Here is a 16028-nt window from a genome sequence, read left to right on the forward strand (position 1 = left end):
ATGAGATCATAGAAATAAAGGTGAATACATTACTAAATAGCTCATGTTTCCCTTATCTAAAAACATACATCAATGAGTCCCCTTAACTAAATATTAACATAGGGCAGAGAAGTACCAGCTTCAAACATTTAACTTTTAATCATCAATAATAGTTACTTTACTTTACTTTACTACTGTATATGTGTGAAAGGGTGTACGAACACAGCTATATTCAGCTGTACAAGAAGTTTTGTTAATTGTACTATAGACTTGGACCCATTTCATTGGTTATTGAATTTTTGTCTTTCTTCTCTCAACACGTGTACTGGTATGTCTTGAGGAAACGATGGTTATCACCTTATTATGCAAAACAACACTATTTGGGTCTCACTTCTCAGTTTCCTCTCTCTTTCCTTCTATCCTTCTCTCTTTCCCTTCTCCTATCTGTAGCTACATACAGGGAGCACCAATTTGTCGAGAAAATTACAAATCAAAAACGGGCCAATTTGAATTTTAAACCCTTGGTTATTCTCTAAGTTATGTATTTTATTCAATGTTCTAAAGATGCCAATACAAAATTGTGAGGAAGCATCACTACTCAAAAGTGGGAAAGGATGTCCTACATCATTCAGAAGTGTCCTCCCTTGAAAAAGGAGAGTGTTTATTGTATATTTACTTTGGAGGTACTGAATCACTGGTTATAACTTTATGCACAATATTGATTTCGCTTTTTCCCTCTTTCTCTTTTTTTTCCTCGCTATTTTAAATCAAAGTGAATATACAAATGTTAGATGATCTAATGATGGATTTCTACTCTTTTTTGCAGGATGTCTCTCATAGTTGGCTTGGCTTGATTCCGTCGGCATTCCATAGTTTGCGGTGATATTACTTTCCTTTTGTGCCTATTTAAGGTCTCTATTCTTCCTCTTTTACTATGCATGTAATTTTTTTTCAAAGTCATGAATATATGGTGCTATTGTTGTTGGTTTATTATTTTCTAATAAGTTTTCTATTGCGGTATATAATTAATTTCCCGGATCAAATAAAGGTGAATAACTTTTTTTTTTGGTTAGACGAAGTTGGGGATGGAAAGAAAACTTGGTGTTATTACCTGAATATATCCTGGAATTATCTAATTAGTTCGTCACTTGACCGCTCCTTTTTTTGTGTTATATTGGAAATGTTTCCTTAATGATTTGAATTAAAATAAAAGGAAAAAGATGCTTGTACACACATTACATTTGCTAACTCATGAATTGATTAGTAGCTGATTCGATGAAGCTTCCTTTACATTCTGTATTCATTCAATTTCACTATTATATCACTAATTTCTTATTATTCAGATGTAATCTAAGCGTTATTGCTAGTCAATGTTGCGGATGATGTTATTTGTTACTATAAAGGTAGCATCTTTCAAGTTAATTTAGAGTCTTATGCCTTTATAGTTGAATATATTCCACAATAGATTTGTTTAACTGGTTTCTATTTTCTGAACAATTATTCCTTAATATGTTTCCTCAAGTTGCTATATTTTCTCTCCAATGTCTTTGCATTAGCGTTTAAGTAACAAAAATCACCTAATGCTTTTTTAGACCATTGATGTTAGTGAAGGAACATATGCATGTGATGCATTCTTTTTCCATTGAAAGGAGGAAACTAAAATATTCTCAATTTGTGGTCAAGGTATATAGACATGGTAAAACATGTCTTGGTATGAGTTATATTTTGGGAATAGATTTAACAAAAGATCTCGAGGACAGAAACATATGGGGGAGGGAAAAAGCGAGCGCTAATAAAGAAAAAAGAAACCAAGGTTGATCGCATATAGTCCTATAGCTTTGATCTGTGCCTTACGTTTTCATCCATATTTATTGATTTCTTTCTGAATTATCTGCAATGAGCAAAACTTTTGTAATATATTTCTGTCCTATCCGACGAAAATAAGTCTTGATTTAAGTCATTGAATAAAGAGAGTGCTAATTACATTCTTCGCTAAATCTCAGTGTGATCATTAGTTAGGTTATTTAAGCGAGTTTTTTTTTTTGAGCAAACAGGAAATATATATATTAAAAGCTAAGGAACATCCAGTACATAGTTAACATAGCTTGCATCACGGAGGATGCATTTGTTTCCTAAGCTTGCTAGCATATTAGAAGCTTCATTACATAGGAGTTTTTCATGACAAGTTGATTCAAGTTTGTCACTTTCAACAAAATATAGTACATCAAAAGGTGGTACGACAAAAACTTTTTTTTTGCGGGCTTCACTGCTTTGCTGCTTCCTGCCAATCCCTGAGGCTTGTTTTCCCTTCCTAGAACTTCTTTGGCTAGTTGGTGAGCAATCCCATTCCCCTGCCTGAAAGTGTGTTGGAGAGTAACCCTCTGCTGGTGCATTAAGGACCTGTAATCATTAACAGTTTTGTTAAGTAATTTATTACCATGTTGTATTGCCTGGATAGCCTCTGAGCAGTCTGTCTCAATCTCAAGTGGGAAGAGATTCCATTCCTTTGCTGTTCGTAGCCCTTCTCGTAGTGCTTTTAATTATGCTGCAAGGGAGCCATTTTCATGTGCTAGTTTTGCAAAACCAACCACCCAGTAGCCGGTTGCATTTCTAAAAACACCCGCTAGACCACAATTTTTGCCATTACTATGAAAACTTGCATCCACATTCAATTTGTACCATCCCCTAGAGGGTTTGAACCAGTTAATTTTTATAAGGGATTTGGGAGGGTGGATAAGGGATTTTTCCGTGAAAAGTTTAAATTCCAATGCCTTTAGCATGATTTTGGAACCCCTTAAAAAATTGTTCGTGTTGTTGATGTTATTACTGTTTCTATTAATCCAGATATGCCAGATAAGGAAAGGAAAGAAGTTTTCCCAGTTAATGAGGTTGTGTTTTAGAGGAATATTGAGATCTCTTACTTGGAGAAGCCAGTGCTTCCCATTTTTTACGATTTGCTGGGTTGCTTGCAGTTCTCTCCAGAGATTACTGACAACTCTGCAATCTAGGAAGATATGTTCAATTGACTCTTCAATAGGGTTTTTGCAGATGGGACAATTTGAATCAATGTTTAGTCCGATCTGCGAAAGGTACTTCCAACTTTGCAATCTAGGAAGATATGTTCAATTGACTCTTCAATAGGGTTTTTGCTGATGGGACAATTTGAATCAATGTTTAGTCCGATCTGCGAAAGGTACTTCCTGCAAGGGATTCGATTGTGAAGACATTGCCATCGGAAGAATTTAATTTTATTAGGGCACTCCAGGTGCCAGATCCATTCAAAGTCATGGTTAGATCCCTTAGGGGATTCAAGCAGAGTATAACAAGAGGCGGTGGTAAAGACTCCTTTGGTGGTGAGGGGCCAAGTAGGAGTGTCAGTGAGAATGCCTTTTTGGCGGATTTTTATTTTGGAGATGGTAGCTAACATATCCGGAGAGGGAGAGAAGGTTAAAGAGTTTAGGTTCCACATAGTTCCATCAAAGATATCTCTAATTTTATAGAGAGATCCTTGGCTGAAGGGGGGCCTGTAAATAGGTTCCTTAGGCGACCAATATTTGGTATCCAATTGTCCCCCCATAAGTTAAGGTTGGAGTGGATATGAGTGGACCATGTGATGCCTTTGGAACAGATTTTCCACCCTCTGCGAATGCTTTTCCAGAGGAAGGATGTTCTATTTGCAGAGGGGCTATTGCAATAGTAAGAGATGATTAGCTTTGCCCAAGGAATTAAGGTATTAGTAAGGAGTCTCCAGCTTAAGCTGGCCAGGGTACAAAGGTTTTTATTGAGAGAATTATGGATCCCCAGTCAGCCATATTTTTTGGGTTGGCATATAGTGGACCAGTTTACTAAGTGAAGTTTCCTTTTTTCAATTGTACTACCCCAAATGAAATCCCTTTGGACTTTATCAATCTTTTTAAGGGTTTTAGTAGGGAGCAGGGTGTATTGCATATAATGGTTTGGGATGTTGTTAAGGCATGATGATGCAAGGGTTGTTCTTCCTGCCAAGCTAAAAAACCTCATCTTCCAGGATGCAAGTTTGGTTCTCATTTTGTCTATGAGGAATTGGTAATCTCTAGGTTTTGGGATGTGATGAAGGATGGGGAAACCTAGATATGTGCCAAAGTTGTTACTCTTTTTAATACCAAGAGAAGTGGTAATGTTGGTAATGATTGATTGATTACAATTTTTTGAAAAAAGGATTTTTGATTTAGTCAGATTGATGTTTTGACCAGATAGAGAGCAAAATATGTCAAGCCCATTTTTTATGGCCTGACAGGATTTAGTATTTGCTCTAGCCATGAGAGAAAGGTCGTCAGCAAATAATAGATGGGATATCTTTGGGCATTTATATCCTAGGGAAATGGGGTCCCAGTTTTTGATATCTACTTGGTATTCTATATATCTGGTGAGCATTTCTAGACAGAGGATAAAGATATAGGGGAGATGGGGTCGCCTTGTCTCATACCTCTAATTGATTGGAAATAGTTTGTAGTAGCCCCATTGACCAAAATAGCTATTTTGCTGGTAGAGATGCAATTTAGCAGGAGTTTAGAGAATTTGGGAGGGAATTTGAAGAAGTCCAATGTGTGACGAATGAAAGACCATTCAAGGCGGTCGAAAGCCTTTTCCAAGTCAATTTTCAGGATCATATGGCCTTGCTTGCCTTTCAGCTTATTGAATTTAGAAATCATTTCCTGGATGATGATAGCATTGTCTGAGGCTCTTCTGTTTTTCATAAAGCTTGCCTGGTAAGGACTGATTAGTTGATCCAGGAAAGGTTTGATACGATTGGCTAGAATCTTGGTAATTATTTTATAGATAGTATTACACAAGCCAATAGGTCTGATGTTTTTGATATTATTAGCATTATGGAATTTAGGAATGAGGCATAGAAGAGTCTTGTTAATATTTGGAGGGATTATCTGGTTATTGAAGATGTTGTGGCAGAGATTTTTGACAGAATCCCCTATATGGAACCAATATTTTTGGAAGAAGAAGGGGTGCAGACCATCTGGATCGGGAGATTTGAATGGTTTGAAAGAGAAGACTGCACTTTTTATTTAATTATCCAGTAGGGGAGCATCTAGTTGTTCTAGGTTGATAATTTTGCAGCTGGATTGAGTATTAAGGGGGTTAGCCCAGGAGGAGTAAGTATGGGAAGAGATAAAAGTAGAGATAAAATAGTTTTGGACATGGGTCAGAATAAGACTATGGTCATTTATCCAGTTACCAGCATCGTCTTTAAAGAAAGTAATTTTGTTTCTTCTTTTTCTATTAGTGGCAGAAATGTGGAAAAATCTAGTATTAGTGTCACCATCATTAAGCCACATTATCCTGGATCTAAGTTTCCAGTAGTCTTCTTCTATTTTCAGGATATCATTAAACTCATGACACAGAGTTAATTCCAAATTCTTTAGGAAAGAGCTGGTAGCATAGTTGTTAGAATTTTGAATACATTGATGTCTAGCTAAGAGTTTTATCTTCCTACTCATGATATTACCAAAAGTCCTGTCTTTCCAAGGTTTTATGTTTTCAATAAAATTTGAGTTAGCCTTAAAATAGTCATTGTTATTCCAGGACTTTATAACAATAGCTTGAAAATCCCGATGTCTACACCAGAAGGTTTCCTACCTAAAGGGGACCTTATGAGGAGTTCTATTTCTAGGAATTAATTCCACCAGGATAGGATTATGATCAGAGTGAGTTCTGGGGAGATGGATAATAGAGCTTTTAGGAAAGAGTTCTAACCATTCTTCATTCCCAAAAACTTTATCAAGCCTTTCTAAAATAAGGCTCTTATTCTTATGTCTATTATTGGTCCAGGTGTATTTACTTCCCTTGAAGCCTAGGTCAACTAGGTTACAGTTATTAATTATGGACCAAATATATTTAGCTCTACTATCTTTGATTGGTTTACCTCTAAATTTCTCGCTAACAGTAAGAATATCATTAAAATCACCACCTACTAGCCAAGGTCCTTTATAAGAATTACTAATATTTTCTAGGTTATCCCACATAATATTTCTAGAAGAAATATTGGTACTAGCATAAATTGAAGTAAAGAGCCAAGGTTTACGTAAAGGATGTACCTCTATGGTTGCATGGATCTCCTGACCTCTTCTAACAACATTTTGGACATTGATTATATCATCCCTTCACATCATGACCATACCACCTGATTGTCCCTGCGAAGGAACTTCTATCATCTCAGAGAAACCAACATTGAGCAAGGCAACATGGTTTATCATCCTTATTTCCAGCAAAGTAACCAAGCATGGCCTATGAGTGTCAAGAATCTCCCTAAAGTTCCTCCTAAAGTTGTCATTGTCCCCCCCCCCCCCCCTCCCGTATATTCCAAATAATGAAAGTAGTAGCCTGATTCATAGCTAAGTCAGTGTTGTTCATTTCCCCATTTTCCCTTATTCCCCCTGCTTGGACAGGGTTCCTCCTCATCGATGGAACTAATATCATAGCCTTGTTCCCCACAGTAGGGTCGTGTGGAGGGCGTATATCCATCGAGCACTTGTATAGGGCTAGTGGGCAACTAAGAACATACCTTTTTTCGTGCCTTTCCGTGAATAGAAATATGTTTATTCCATTTAGGCTTGAGAGCTCTATCTAAGTGAGGATTTAGGGGGACATCGTCCTCCTCCATCTCTGCCTCCACTGGCCCTGGTATGGGGTATTCTTGCTGTGGTGGTGGGGGGACTGGAGGTGGTTGGGGGAGAGGTACATTCCCTTGGTTCCCTAGGTTGACATCCCAAGGGAGAAAGATGGGGTTTAGGTGGGTGTACATCTCCGTTGGAAAGAAAGGGAGATCCAGTGGAGCATTTAGAGGATGCATGGAGTTGAATTGAGGGGGCATATTCCATTGCTCCCTCATTGTTTGGGCCATTCGAGTGTTCAACGATGGTGCCATGGGGTGAATGACATTGTTGAGCCATACTTGGTTTAGATAGTTGTTCATCGCCAATCTCATTCCCTCCGTGATGAGTTGAGCTAGGTATTGAGTGTTGTGCAAGATTACTATGGCTTCTTGGCCATTGATGGGTACTGTGAACGAGAGTGCATGGCCCATGAGCCCTAGTTCCATCCAACTCGTGGGTTGGTAATCTTGAGCTTGGGGGGGTTGAGCATAAATAATTTGGGGCTGATCTTCGGGATGGAGGGGGGGAATGTTTTCCATTTGGAGAGGGTGGCGTTGTCTCAAGACTTGAACTAGTCGAGTTCTTCTCCTTAGTGATGATGGAACTCTTGGCATTTTGGTTGAGACTAGGTGAATTTAATGCACTGGAAGTTGGCGTGGGATATTGGGTAGGAGGAGAGGTTAGCCGATTGGGTGGGGAGGTGATGATTGCTTCGTTTTTATCTATGTCCTTTGGTTGCTCTAGGTTACTTTTAAAGGAGCACTTAAATGCTTGGATTGGATCATCCATGGGAATGTCCATTTGGAAAGTTTCTTCTATGGCCTTTGCCATTTGGCCAACATGCATGGATGGGGAGTTTATGGAAGATTCTATGGATATGGGGAGATTTTGGAAAGATTTTGGGTTAAGGAGGGGGTTTGAGGCAGTAGGGGAATGATTAGCGATAGGGGTAGAGTTGTCCATACAAGTGTCATTTTGCATGGCATTGGATTTCACTAAGGGTTTAACAATATGGGGTGCCACGTTGGGATCTTGCATGCAAGTGTCTTGTGTGTCAAGATCCAATTCACTGTTTAATTGATTAAATCTATTATTGTTAATAAAATTTTCCTTAACCAAAGTGGTTTGAGCCAAAACCTTTTGCCTCTCTTCTAAGAGGTGGTTTTCCATATTAAAGGTAGATTGATTAGAAGAAGGTTTAGGATGAGTAGTGACAGGAAGATGTTGATTATTAAGGAGATTATTTTTTGTTTTACAATGGAGAGTTTGGGTAAAAAAGAACTTACCTGTCTTAGCATTAAATAGTTTTACCGGAATACCTGGACCTTGGCTTCCATTAGCTTGGATTGTAGGCACTTGGGTAGGAGTTTTTTTGCCTTGATTTTTCTTCTTGTTAAAGGGGACAGTTTTCCATTCCGAGTCACATGCTTCATGTGGAGCTTCTTGGTGTTGTTCCTGTCCTGCATGGTGAGGATCCAAGTTTTGCATCTTGATATAGTTGCATTGTCTTTGAGTGTGACCAAAGCGCCCATAATTTTTGCAAAGAAAATCCTCCCCTTCATAGAGTATATCTTGCTTGTGGTCTCCAACGTATAGGAAAGACTGAACTGGAATTTCCAAAGGAATTTAACACAAATTCTTGCATAACGACCTCTTAGGGTAGTTGAGGTGCATGTATCAATTTTTAGCAGTCGTCCTATTGCATTGCCAATTTTTTCTAGGATTTTCCCATCGTAGAACTCAGTTGGTAGTTGAGGCAGTCTTACCCAAACAGCTGAGGAAGTTAGTTTTGCATTTTTAGCCACAAAGTTGGGTTTCCATTCGGAGATAGATAGGAAATGACCATTGATGAACCATGGTCCTAGGTGAATAGCTTTATCCATATTTTCTTTCTTTGTAAACTTGATTATGTAGTAGTCTTCACCAAGATCAATTAAAGAGAATTCTTCCATTGGTTTCCATAGATCTTGAATCTTCCTCTTTAGGTAGTGGTGTGGCATACGTTTCCCTACTAACTTGATTATAATAGAGAATTTCCATGGCTCATAGATACGGTGTCTCTCTTCCAATGAAAGGGAGATTTGTATAGCTTCTCCTAGATTGTTTCCTTGATCACTTCCTATTTCGATGTCTTCCACTGTTTTTGATGGTTCAAGCATCTCATCATAATCGATGGAAGGGGTGAAGATTGTTAGGTTAGTCTTCAATAGTTGATCTTTAAAGGAAATTGGTCTTTCCGGATTGTTTGGTATTAGGGGGGTTGGGTTAAATAAGGAGGGTTGGGAGGGATTGACATTTGCTTCTCAAGAGGTTGAGAATGCATCCTAGAGGACAAAAACTTCAACTTACTAAGTGCTGAAGTTTTTAGAAATGAACTAAGTAACTTCAGCACAATGGGCTGAAGTTATTTGAAAAAGTTGTACGACAAAATTAATTAATCCAGGACAAACACTTCAGCTTATTAGGTGCTGAAGTTTCAGAAATGAACTTAAAAACTTCAGCACATCCCATGCTGAAGTTTTTGTTCAATATTAAATTTTAATTTATTTTTTATTTTTACGTAGTGTAGGAGGAAAGCTTCAGCTCGTTCTGCTGAAGTTTTTAAAGATGAACTAAAAAACTTCAGCATCCCATGCTGAAGGTTTTGTTCAATATTAAATTGTAATTTATGTTTTTAATTTTACCCAGTGTAGGAAGAAAACTTCAGCTCGTTCAGCTGAATTAGTTTATGTTTTATTTTTGCACAGTGCAACTATGTTTCAGCTCGTTTTCCTAAAGTTTTTACATATGAACTAAACAACTTCAGCTTGATTAAACTACAAGACAAATACTTCAGCATATGTAAAAACTCAGCTTGTTTAGCAAATAAACCAAAAATTTCCGCATATTATGCAGTGGAAAACTTCAGCATATTTGAATTTGTCGGATTAGAATGTTAGAATTCAACGTGAATCAGATTTAGAATGCAAATTCAGCATATCAGTGAAGATGAATCATGAAATCAATCAGAAAACATATATAATCAAATCAATCAGTTTCAAAAACTATTTTGAATTCTGAAGATGTATTTGAATACTCACAATGTATTTTGTAATTTTGAATTTGAAATTTGAATCTGGTTCAAATTTGGTTTGCGAGAGGCGATCTGAGGAGAGATGGAGTGATGGAGGAGAACCGTAAATTGATTTATGCGTGATGCATCTTTTATATGTTTTGGAAGGGGTATAATGGTCATATTATTACGGATTTTTTGTTAGTTGGCTACGAAATAAATAGTTTTTAAAAATAGGGTACAAGTTAAGAGGTGGCATAAATATAGGGTACGACTGCAAATCCCCCGGAGGTATCTTAAGCTAATTTTAATCATGTTATTAGTGGACCTTTTCCAGAATAAACCGTACAAAGAAAGCAGACCAATACATATAGTGAACAGCATGCGAATTTGTGAATTGGGTTCCGACATGAGCCTTATTCAAGACGGGCCTTGTTAGGTTGGCCATGACAATTTCAAACAAACTCTTAATGGGCATGCTTGGTGTTTGGCCCTATGTAGTTCAAATTATACAGACGAATGTAAGTACCTACAAATTTCAAAGTTAGACATATAATGACACAAATTTAATCATAATAACAAATGAGAAATTTGAACTTAATACATTACAATGACTATTCCTAACAAATACAACCTCGAATGCTAGGAATTTTGAGAATCCATGCGTTTTGGTTTCCAGATTCATCTGTCACTGCTTGCAGAGATGCATGGTTATCATTCTACTTACTTTAACTTGTCTGGACTTTTCAGTTAATGAATTTGACCAACTGGTAATGAAATTCATGGACTAAATACTTATAAACATCAGCAAATGCCTCATAGGCCATGAGTAGGTCATTGTTCAACTGAATAACACTACCAGAAATTCCAGATCAGGTGATACTAGTTTCAGTTCTAGTGTAAGAGATTCCACACAATCATTTATCAATTTGAATAAGTAGAATTTTAATTCTCCTCTCACTTTTTCACTACCGACAAGAATAATATCTTAAGTATAACCTAATTTTGTATTAGAAAGAGTTTATGTTATTCCAAGCATGTATTCTGTACTTTAATCGGTTTATCTTTGAACTTCACTATCCATTTTAAAAATATTTACATGACATTTTCCACTTGGTAATCAAGGTTTATCATAAAACACGACATTTTCCACATGGTAATTAAGGTTTATCATAAAATACGATATCGCAATTTTGTGGGTTAACCAAGAAAATGAGGGATTTTTAGCCCTGATTGTTACTCTTTTTCTTTAAAAACTACAGCTTAATTTGTTCCTAATACCAAACGTTATTTTTCCGCTTTCATTCTTTTCACCTTGCTATTAGCAAGTCTAAAGACAAAAGGAGTTCAAATTTTAAATAAAAAGAATTTATTTCAAAGTACTGATGGTGTACAAGAATTTACTCTATCAAGCTATCGAAAAAATAACTACAAATAATTATTGCTAATAAATAGAATTAGTAATGTGAAAATTAGACACGTAAATATTAGACAAGTTAAATTACACTGTTATACAAATATTTTTTAGACTATTATGTGAAGTTAAATTCATTTCAAAAATCTATTCACATCATAAAAACAAAGAATCGCATGTAAAGTAAAAATCCATTAAAAATAATACAGGATGCAACTTACGTTGATAACCATAAGGTAAGAAATGGTAACATTGTAGATCAATTTGGCGAAGTGGTACTCAGCGCCAAGATAAGCGAATCAGATGTCTACTTCTTCACCTCTCCGCCGTCTCCTCGCCGGAAACAACAATGCACCCACCAAAATTATAGATATCACAACAACAAAAGCCACCTTTACTTCTACAAGACCCAACTGTCGCACACCCCAAGCAATTGTAGATTATTTTAAAAGATCATCGGAATGCCCCAAATTTCGACGCCAACGCTTGCCTTTATGAAATTACCGTTCGCCAACTTGCTGATGCCAACCATTTCTCCGGCATTTAAGATATTATCGAGCATCAAAAACACTATCCAGATATTCGTAATGAGTACTGTGTCGCCCGTCTTATAGCCTGTTTGGCCAAGCTTTTTTTTTGGCCAAAAGTGCATTTTCTTTTCGCCAAAAGCACTTTTGGCCAAAAATTGAGGTGTTTGGCCAAGCTTTTGGAAGGAAAAAAAGTGCTTTTGAGGAGAAGCAGAAGCAGTTTTGAAGAAGCAGAAAAAAGTAGCTTCTCTCCAAAAGCACTTTTTTGAGAAGCACTTTTGAGAAAAATACACTTAGAAGCAGTTTTTTAAAGCTTGGTCAAACACTAATTGCTGCTCAGAAGTGCTTTTCAAACTAATTAGCCAAACACAAACTGCTTCTCACCAAAAGTACTTTTGAGAAAAGCATTTTTGAAACAAAGCAGTTCTCAAAATAAGCTGATTTTTGCAGCTTGGCCAAACGGGCTATTATTCTTCTTTATGGCAAAGCCAAAATGTATGATAATGCCCGTAAGCTGCTCGACAAAATGCCTCAATTAAAATGTCCGCGCACTGTCTTTTCCTTCAATTCCCTTTTGGAGGCATGTCTTAAGTCAGAGAGATATGATAAATTGGCGGGTTATTTCGCGAATTGCCCTAGAAATTGTCAATTGAGCCTGATCTAGTGTCGTATAACACTTCCATTAAGGCATTATGTAAGGCTGGTTCATTGGATTCTGCTGTGTATTTTATGGATGAGATGGAAAAGGATGAGATCAAGCCGAATATTGTGACTTGTAATATGTTATTAAACGCATTTCATAAAAGTAAAAGTTTTTCTGAAGCGGCTGCTGCTGGTGTTGTTTCCGCACCTGCAGAGTGGGGATTGCAGGTGCGAGGTCGCAGGTGCACTTGGGGAGCTGCAGATGCAGACATAGAGGAGTTTGGTCTTTTCCGCAGAAGCGGAAGGTGAGGTCGCATGTGCGATGGTTTGGCCGCAGATGCGGAACCTGGTGTATTAAGTGAGTTCCGCGCGTGCGATGGAAATTCCGCAGGTGCGGTGTCGCAGAAGAGGAAATAGGACCGCAGGTGCGGTTTTGCTGGGCAGAAAACCCCAGCTCGAGGTTTTGTTCTCCATTTTCGATTTTGGGTTTGAGGAACTCGGGAGAGAGGCGATTTTTCGAAGGATTTTAAGGAGCAACGTTGGGGTAAGTGATTCTAACCTATAATGGCATAAATTTCATGAATCATGGCTTTGTTCATCATCTAATTGGGAAATTGAGCTAGAAATTTGGAAATTTAGGGCTTGGAAATTGGAGAGTGGAATTTTGAGGATTTATGTGACCAAATGAGGTCGGATTTTGATAAAATTGGTATGATTAGACTCGTGAGCGAATGAGCTTTCTAGTTTAGTGACTTTTGTCGGATTTCGAGACGTGGTCCTGGGGGTCGGATTTGAGTGAATTTCGGGATTTGGACTATAATTTGGTATTTTTCTTGTGGAATTGGTTCCTTTAGCCTATATTGATCGTATTGTATTGCTTGTGGCTAGATTCAGGACGTTCGGAGGCCAAGTCGAGAGGAAAGGGCATTGCGAAGTAGGAGTTTACTTTGTTTGAGGTAAGTAACGCTTCCAAACTTGGTTCCGAGGGTTCGAAACCCCGAACTATGTGTTATGTGATTAGTACTGAGGTGACGCACATGTCAAGTGACGCACATGCGGACGTGCACCGTGAGAATTGTGGCTGGGTGATTCCATGGAACCGTTTAGTGACTCTATCTTGTTGATATCCATGTTTTCTTCATGTGATAACGTAGTTGAGCTGTAAATCATGCTAGATATCATGTTTAGGCTTTGTGCCGGTATTGTTTGGACCCTTAGCGGTCATTTCTTGCTGTCATCTCACTAGTTTCGCTTTATATCCCATGCTTAGTCATGATCATGCATTTTTTTTATATATCATATCTGAGTCTCAGTTAATTATTGATTCATCATATCACTGTTTTCATGACATTGTGAGCCCGTGGTGAGACTGGAGAGGTTAATGACTGAGTGAGGCCGAGAGCCTGATTATGAGTGACAGTTATGGGATCGGGCTGCACGTCACAGCGGTTATATTGATGATTATGATAGCGCTTGGGCTGTAGGAGCCCCTCTGGAGTTTGTAACACATCCCCAGTCAATGCAGTTGATATTATTGAAGGATGGAACTTCCCTGGACATGGAACTTGTCCGAAGTATTGATACCTGGAGATGGATCTTCTCCACAAGGCTGGAATGGCCTTCCTCGGTACTGAGTGACAGTTGTCAGTGATATGTATATATTCCGGGATAGATCTTCCCTGGACCGGATGGCCATATACAGTACCGAGTGGTTGAGCACTTGAGAGTGGAGGTACATGGTGCATTTTCATACATTCTGTGCATTAGCACGTAGAGATTAGCTGAGCTTTATACCTCACATTGTCCAGATCTGTATTTACTTTACTGCTTGAGCTGAATACTTGAATTGAAAGAATGGCTACTTTTCTACACAACTTACTTCTGTTTACCTGTTGAGGTTAAGTTCGTCAATACCTATCAGTCCATAGTTTGGACTTGTTACTTACTGAGTTGGTGTACTCACGTTACCCCCTGCACCTTGTGTGCAGATCCAGGTATCTCTGGCCACGGTAGTGGCTGCTGATTTTTTTTTGTTGCTGATCACCGGAGATAGCAAGGTAGTTGCCTGGCGACCGCAGTCCTGCTTTCTTCTTCTCTATCTTCCTCGTAGTTGTATTTTGGATTTTTTCCAGACTATGTTAGTCTTGTTATTATCAGAACAGTTTGTAGTAGTGGCATATGACTCAGTGACACCCCGATGTTTGGGGCTTTACTTCTGCATTTCTATTTCTGAGTTCAACTCTTGTTTTCTTTAATGAAATTCTACCAAACATGATGTCTTTTGGCATAGTTTTTAATGAATTATGGTATTGTGGAAGTCGCCTGGCCTAGTACTATTGATAGGCGCCATCACGGCAGGTTTGAGTTTAGGGTCGTGACATCTATTTATAATAGTTTAACGCAGAGGGTTGTCGATGGCTTGGTTGAGCATTCTAAGATTGAAAATGCAAAAGAGCTGGCTACGTTGGCCAAGTCTTGTAAGAGCTTCCAGTATGAGCTTTCCTTGCCTTTGCATAACTAGTTGTTTCAACTATGTTTTAAATAGCTTGGATATTCTATTGGTTCCAGTTTGTCAAAGGAAACTATACTAACAACACGGAAAGAAGCATGTTTGCTATCTTCTGCTTGTTACTGATGATGCTCTTTCAGTCAGGTGCGAAGCTGTCTACGTATCCAAGAACTTGTGACTTCATCCACTTTCAAAGGGCCTCAAAATAGCCATCCTAACCCATCCCTTTATCCTTTTCAATATTTTTTCCAAAGAAGTTTTCTACAATCAAAATTAGAACCTAAAATTTTATAAAATTTTTATACGATGATGTGCAAGTATGTAAATTATAAAGGTATAAATTTTTACAAGACAATATATCAATATTACGTAAAATTTCATAATATTCAAGAAAGTCGACTTTATTTGCAAATAGAAGAGGTTAGTTGCTGATAAAACTTTAAAATTGTCAGTTATTCCAAGAAATTATTAATCAATAATCAAAATAAATGAAAAGATACTTCACAAAAAGAAGCCCTAACCCAAACAATGGACAGATGCAAACCAAAATATACTTACACAACACTCACATACATGTAGAATATAGTTAACATGAAAAAAAATAAACTGAAGGGCAATAAACCAACACGAACTGAATTCTCCTATAAATTTTGTTATGTTCAGACTTGACTCTTTGACTCTTTGACTCTTTTTAATTTTTATAGTTGAAATTTAAATTAAATTAAATTATTATATTATAATATAATGAAGAATTAACCCTATTATATAATTGCAATATTTTTGTTGTTATCAAGGTAATTTTTTGCCATTTAGAAGGGGAGTTGTGACTAGTGAAAAAGTAAGGGATAAGACCGGATCATTTATTCTGGACCGGGCTTCATATGTTAAAATAGCACGGATAGCCAGTTTTCGGACTGGTCATTCAAAAATAGCCAATATTTACCAAATTATTGAAAAATAGCCACTATTTTACTGCAATAAAGACCGATTCAGCATAATATACTGGAGTTCAGTGCACCTGTGCATGAACTTCCAACATATTATACTGGACCGGTATACTTTGCTGGCTCTTGTATAATATACTGGAGTTCCAATATATTATGCTGGACTGTTTTTTAGATTATCTTTACATGAAAAATAACTAAATTTCGATGAATTTTGGAATTGTGACTATTTTTAAATGCTATTTTTGAATTTCTCCCGCTACATATAGAGCAAGCCCAGTTTCCTAAATGGTTAAAACCTCAACCACGAAATT

The 16028-nt window shown here is 37.5% G+C and overlaps 1 protein-coding gene and 1 long non-coding RNA gene across 2 annotated transcripts; one reads left to right on the plus strand and one right to left on the minus strand.

The window, feature by feature from the left end:
* The first annotated feature begins 353 nt into the window (after positions 1–353).
* Positions 354–4427, plus strand: LOC109208392. Its single transcript, XR_002065161.1, has 3 exons — positions 354–662; positions 806–3068; positions 3173–4427. It is a non-coding gene; the product is annotated as an uncharacterized LOC109208392 (long non-coding RNA).
* Positions 4428–6523: 2096 nt separating this feature from the next.
* On the minus strand, positions 6524–8785 carry LOC109208395. The gene is made up of 3 exons (XM_019371506.1): positions 8335–8785; positions 7913–8233; positions 6524–7032 (listed from the first exon to the last, which is right to left on the minus strand). The coding sequence occupies exons 1-3, from the start codon at positions 8783–8785 to the stop codon at positions 6524–6526; spliced, it is 1281 nt and encodes a 426-aa protein (XP_019227051.1).
* Positions 8786–16028: the final 7243 nt, after the last annotated feature.

Source organism: Nicotiana attenuata, unplaced genomic scaffold, assembly GCF_001879085.1.
Source record: "Nicotiana attenuata strain UT unplaced genomic scaffold, NIATTr2, whole genome shotgun sequence".
NCBI classification, from domain to species: domain Eukaryota; kingdom Viridiplantae; phylum Streptophyta; class Magnoliopsida; order Solanales; family Solanaceae; genus Nicotiana; species Nicotiana attenuata.

What these genes read in the sequence shown, in the direction of transcription:
- LOC109208395 (XM_019371506.1), bottom strand. Translation starts at nt 8,785, where the DNA reads ATGCTTGAACCATCAAAAACAGTGGAAGACATCGAAATAGGAAGTGAT. An exon ending in GAAAATCCTAGAAAAAATTG is followed by an intron (nt 8,234 to 8,334) that starts GCAATGCAATAG and finishes TGGAAATTCCAG; the next exon opens with TTCAGTCTTTCCTATACGTT. An exon ending in ACTATTTAATGCTAAGACAG is followed by an intron (nt 7,033 to 7,912) that starts GTAAGTTCTTTT and finishes TCTCGTTCACAG; the next exon opens with TACCCATCAATGGCCAAGAA.